Below are 6,352 nucleotides of genomic sequence, written 5' to 3' on the forward strand. Positions count from 1 at the left end.
TTCTTGGTGTTACAAATGAGAAGACAAAGCTCTCTATTTATAGATGAGTTTTGCCTCTAAATCTACAATATATACAACTTGGTACAATTAAGATACAACTTTCAAGTGCAAGTTGTATTTATCACTTTAAATCAAGTGGTACAATATACACTTCTAGTTCTATGATCATTAATAATACATCCAAAATACAACTTGACAAATGATTTATAACATAAAGGAAGTTTTTCTCTTTTTTGTAATTGTCTGATTTGAGGGACTATGCAATTGATACAGTATATCTGTTAATACATAGAATGTTACCATTATAAAAAAAGAAAAAAGAGTTCTCAAGAAAAAAAAAAAAAAAAGAAGCTTGTGAGTTGTTTGCTCCCACGGCCACTATACATGAAATTGAAAAAGAAAAAGAAAAGTAGAGGCAAGATAAAAGTAAAATTCGGTCGTCAAAGCTATACTTGAGGCGCCGCGAAGAAATTAATGAAACGTGACAGCATAAAAAGGGGCCGGGTTTAGGCCCGAATGGGGTTTCTTGGTAGTTGGGCGAAGGGTTTTACATCCCCACTAACTGAGCTCTCTTCCCTCCACGTAGCCGCAGTCTGCGAAGGAGACAATCACCATCTTCTGTCTCTTTTGTTACTTATTTATTTTGGTTCAATTGCTTTTTGGTTTCAAATTTATCACATTTGGATCCAGAAGCAATAATCTGCAATGGCAACTCTCGTCCCTCCTCCTACAACGACAGTTCCTGCAGCGGCGGAGAAAGTTGATTATCTCAACTTGCCGTGCCCTATTCCCTATGAAGAAATTCATCGCGAAGCTCTCAGTTAGTCTCACTCTCATCTTTATCAATGTCTTTTTTACTCCTGAGATTTTATTATTCTATATACAGTGCTTATTCATTAAAGTATTTTAAGAACTGGAGCATGCAATTGACTTCATTTCAGAGAGACACTGCCGTTTCTACCCATTATTATTATTGTTTATGCTCGGAGAGAAGGGTTTAATAGCCATTTACTTTGTGAATGTGTTTTATGAATTCAGTAGAATCTGTCAACAGATTTTGCATTTAAGGTAAAGAGCAGTGGCTGTGCAAAATATGGTGCACCTGAACCCATGGTTTCTCCGCTAAATTGGATATCTTATGTCTTTGTTTTACCCGAAACTGGATAATAAGTTAAATTTGTGAATGAGGTATAGGATATGTGGCACTTTAATCTATTCTTTGATGAACAAAAGGTTTATGTGTATATTTTACTTATGAAACAGCTTAAGTATGAGTTGGTACGCTATTAATTGGGCAAAGATATTTGGGAATTATATATTTAAGCTAAGATTTTATATATAATCCGTGCAATGTTGAATGGAGTGATTCTATGAATTATTTAAGGTAAACATGGGACCAAAATACAAGAAATCAAAGTGAGAGAGAATTTTAATATATATATATTCAAAGTACAAAGCTCTTGGATCTGAAAAGCCAACCCCCTAAAGTGAGGGAATGCCCCCCTATTTATAGTTTTCCTTTATGGGCCTTCTATACATTATGGAGCCCTTTTAGGATAAAGAAAACCTAATATGGATAAGGTTAGGTCGTACGGTACGACACCGTCGTATATTGTCGAGCAATTAACAGCAGATTACCACGGCAGCGGGCAAATAAGCGATTATCCGGACCAACGGCACGATACGAATGGACATGAAGAAACGGGCTAACGACACGGCCCGGTTCGACTATGTTTGAGGCGGACAAACGGCCGCGTCGACCGGTCATAGAATCTGGGACCTGATTACTACGGTCGAATCGGGCACGCGACTTTAATCAAAGCTTAGCCGGCTCGGCGCTCTTGTTTGTCTTCATTCCTTTATTTCCCCCGGTTCTCACCGGACAAACGTTGTCCGGTTTTTACCGTATACATGTACATACAATAACGACATACCCATTGAAATCCCATAAAGTGGGGTCTAGGGGTAGAGTGTACTCAGCCCTTACCCCTACCTTAGGAGATAGAGAGACTGTTGTCGCTAGACTCTCGGCACAAGGACAAGCAATACAAAGCAGTATAAAAACATAAATAACGGTAGCGAATAAGCCTTATATTATAAAAAGTATGATAGAGCAATCTGAAGAAAAAAAGGAGCTGTAACTACCACAAATTAATGCGATAATTTGTGGTAAGATAATTGATGTGCAAGAAACAAAAGATAGTAGTAGAAATGAAAGTACAAGAAGCTGCAAGAGTAATACTATGACTAATAGGTTGAAAGGATAAACGGGACAACACCCAACTATCTACTAACCTTTTATCCTAATCTGTGTCCTCCATACCTCGGTGAGCTGGAATTGCATCATGTCTTGTCTAATCACCTCTCCTCAATTATTCTTCGGCCAACCTCTACCTCTCCTGAAACATTGCATAGCCAACCTCTCATACCTCCGCACTAGGGCATCTGTGCATCTCCTCTTCACACACCCGAACCATCTCAGCCTCGCTTCCCTCATCTTGTCCTCCAACGAGGCCACTCCTCCCATCTTGTCCCGGATATCTTCATTTCTAATCCTATCCATCCTAGTATGCCCACACATCCACCACAACATCCTCATTTCCGCAACTTTCATCTTTTGAACTTGTGATTTACGCAGTGCCATCAATTCGACCCCCATACAACATAGTTGGTCTAACCATTACTCAGTAGAACTTGCCTTTAAGTTTTGGTGGTACCTTCTTATCACATAAGACTCAGGATGCGAGCCTCCAATTCATCCACCCAGCACCAATACGATGTGTGAAATCATCATCAATTTCCTCATTTCCTTGGATAAAAGACCCAAGTTACTTGAAACTTCCTTTCTTTGGATGGCCTAGATACCAAGCCTCACTTCCACGAGTATCGCTTTCAAGGTTTGCGTTACGTCTCCGAACTTGCTTTGAAATCTCCAAGTTAATTAGGGTTTTGATGTCTTGGTCCTACTCTACTTGAACCCTTTAGACTCATTGGTTCGCTGTTTGTTTCCAAACCTCAAGGATCTTTTAGCGTTAATGTTGTGAGTATCATCAATCAGAACCATGTAATCCGCGAATAATATACACCATGACACCTCATCTTGAATTTGTCGCCTCAGTCCATCCATCACCAAGATATCTATGTACATATTTTCTAAAATTGATATAATATTATCTGCCGGAACCCATTCTTCAAAAAGGCTAAATGGTGCACTTTATTAAATGCTATGTGATTTACCTAGAGGAATAGGGATCAATTCCAGCTTAATACTTTTTTTTCCTTATTTTTAGTGGCTGCAGGAATTTCAACAGATGTATTATTTGAATTTATTTGGAAACTAACTATAATCTCCTTTTATTCTTCAGTGGGCGGTTCGGATGGACTTCGCCGTTCTTTCCCAACTAAAATTGAAAGGGTTGTATCACATTGAGAGTTCGATTTGTTTTCCGCCCCTAATGAGAGGGGGAATAATTTTTTTTTTTTTTTTTTCTTTTTGACAAGGGAATGAGATGGGATGGGGAATTTGTAATACCCTATTTAGACGGGCCCTTCATCACAGGAGGTGAAATTCTGTTTGTTGTGAAAGTTACTGAATGAATCTGTTTCATTCTAATTCGATTTAAGAAGAAAAAAATCACGATTTTTTACCATAAAAAAATTTCCCCTTTATTTTACGGATATGGATTTTATCGAATTTTATCAGTAATAGTAATTCGAGTAATTTGAACATGGTATATAGACTTAATTTCTTTATGAAGTCCTAATTTTATCAATTCCAATAAATTAATCAAATGCCCTTTGTTTGGTTTCCGAATGATAAGTGTTATTCTACCAAAATAGAAGTATTTTGGTCACACATAATGTTACTAGTGTGCTTCCATGAACAGCATGGTGAGTATCCTTTCCAAAGGTTTGTCAGTGATATGAAATCTTGCACTTGTCAATGCTTTAGAAATAAAACCTTAAACCAGTTCTTTGAAATCATCATCAAGTTAATTAGGGTTTTGATGACAGTTTTAGCATCTCTGCTCCTTCTATATCTATATCATATGCTTAGATTGCTCTAAGCTATCAATCTGCCACTTATTGATTTTTTTTTTCCTTATGGATTCCTTTACAATTGGTTCCTTTGTGTGTGGATGTGTTTGGAAAGAGGCACATTAATCATTGCATTTTCTTTCATTGACAGTGTCTTTAAAGCCAGAACTTTTTGAAGGGTTGCGCTTTGATTTCACTAAAGGACTTAATCAGAGATTTTCACTCAGTCACAGGTTAGATTTGGTCTTTCTAGAAACACACATCAGACTTATTGCTATGCTTTCTGTTTTCCTGGAGGGGATGTGTGTTGTCTTGGTGATGAGATAAATTTGGTTCCTACTTGTTGTTAGTGTACTTATGGGGCCCACAGAACTTCCTTCACAGTCCACGGAGACAATCAAAATTCCAACTGCTCACTATGAGTTTGGTGCTAACTTTATAGATCCAAAGGTGTGTTCTCGATAGTGTCCTTTTCAAGTGTTTGAATTTTGAATTGTGAGGATCTAATGATGGAGTAATTACTGTTCACAGCTGATGCTTTTCGGCAGAGTAATGACGGATGGAAGGGTGAATGCTAGAGTAAAATGTGATTTATCTGAGAATCTTACCTTGAAGGCTAATGGTCAGGTAAATTTTCGAGTTCCAATTTGTTGCCCACTCTTTGATGATGTAAGTGGAGCGGTTGATCTAGATTCTATCACAAGATCAAGAAAATAACTATCGGTTTTCTTCTTACCAGTTGACCGGTGAGCCACATATGTCGCATGGCATGGTTAATTTCGATTACAAGGTAATTCTCTTTCTGTCATGTAAAACATTCATGGATTTTCTAGTGCAATACTAAGAAAATATTGATGCTTAATGTTGGCATGCCATGATATATTGTCTTGTTGTTGTAGTAGTCAAGTGGTAATACGAACACAACACGCTAGAGGTGGTGTTACTGACAGTAGTATGTGCTTGTCTACTGTTCTTATACAGGGAAAAGATCACAGGTCCCAGTTTCAACTTGGGAATGGTGCATTATTTGGAGCCAGCTACATCCAGGTGAAGTAAAATTTGTTATCTGTCACTTGACAAAGGCAAAAGAGATTAACTTGAAAAGAAATTAATCTTTAAATCATGAGAGGCTGAAATGCTTAAGAATTTCTTTGTTCATTCATGGTAACTAACAGCCTAAAAGCTTCAGGCGTTCCACTACTTGCATGAAGTATCTTGAGTTTTGAAGCGACTCAATTTTGGCTATCCAAGTTTACTATCATGTTTAAGAGTACAAATCTAAGTAATGCCTAATCACTTGGGGCTAATTGGATGCTGGGTAGGAAGGAAGTTATTCATGTATTAAAACTAGCATAGCTAATACCATGTTTGATTGCTTTTAGTTGCTTTATTTAAAATTCAGCACACCAATTCCGGTGTTTGGTTACGATTTTACAATCCTGCATAAATAGAACATATATAATGCCTCACCCACAAGGGTGGGTCAGTTGGTTGACCATGGGCTTTCATAAAGGAGGTCTTAGGTTTGAAACTCCCTGCCTACGACAGTAGGAGATTTGCCTTCTGGGTCGAGCTCGTCGCACGGGGCTTGTCTAGTGCGGGTTATCTCTCCTGTGTGGTTTGCGCTATTGCATAGGAGCTGGGTTTACCCTGTGCGCACCCGAAGGGTAGCGGCTGCGGGTTCCCATGTCATAAAAAAAAAAAAAACATATATAATGCCTCTTTCTTTTTTTGGCAACTCTTTAATCCCAACTTTCCACATGTCTTGTTTAAGACCACGAGATTAAAGGGTATTGGCATTCTACGTATCTTTAGTTTAAGACTACAAGATTCAAAAGTCTTTTTTACTTTCTTGAACTTTGTGCCAAGTCAAAACCAGACATACAAATTGAAACGGAGGGAGTAATAATTTGTACATGTTGAATGGGTTTTCTAAGACAAATGCAGAATCTGGACCAAAGCTGCTAGGTTCGGTCGAACCCACAAGCCATACTCTAGCTTCGCTCATGGGTAGCGCTATTCCTAACTTGGTTTCATCATTATGAATTACTTCCTCTTTTCCCAGTTGCCCTCAGTTTTACTAACTATCAACCATTTCATTTTTTAAACTCTTTCTCTTTATGATTTTGCCAAGTAAAAGTGGAGAACCTAAATAGGACTACGGAATGAATTCAAGAGACCTTCACTATTGAGGAATTTTGTGGACAATAAGGTAACTTGACTAATTGGCTTTATGATAGAGTATTTTCACCAGCTTTTGAAGTCGGTAGGCTACGGCGCGGTGTAGTGACCTTTTTCTTGGGATGAGTTGATG

General features: G+C 38.1%; 1 protein-coding gene across 1 annotated transcript; it reads left to right on the top strand.

Annotated features, from left to right (window-relative positions):
• The first annotated feature begins 373 nt into the window (after positions 1-373).
• Positions 374-5,164, top strand: LOC132042577 (mitochondrial import receptor subunit TOM40-1-like). Its single transcript, XM_059433100.1, has 6 exons — positions 374-820; positions 4,190-4,271; positions 4,389-4,488; positions 4,570-4,665; positions 4,778-4,828; positions 5,020-5,164. The coding sequence occupies exons 1-6, from the start codon at positions 706-708 to the stop codon at positions 5,092-5,094; spliced, it is 519 nt and encodes a 172-aa protein (XP_059289083.1). The 5' UTR covers positions 374-705; the 3' UTR covers positions 5,095-5,164.
• The last annotated feature ends 1,188 nt before the right edge of the window (positions 5,165-6,352 follow it).

Source organism: Lycium ferocissimum, unplaced genomic scaffold (assembly GCF_029784015.1).
Source record: "Lycium ferocissimum isolate CSIRO_LF1 unplaced genomic scaffold, AGI_CSIRO_Lferr_CH_V1 ctg16306, whole genome shotgun sequence".
Lineage (NCBI taxonomy): Eukaryota > Viridiplantae > Streptophyta > Magnoliopsida > Solanales > Solanaceae > Lycium > Lycium ferocissimum.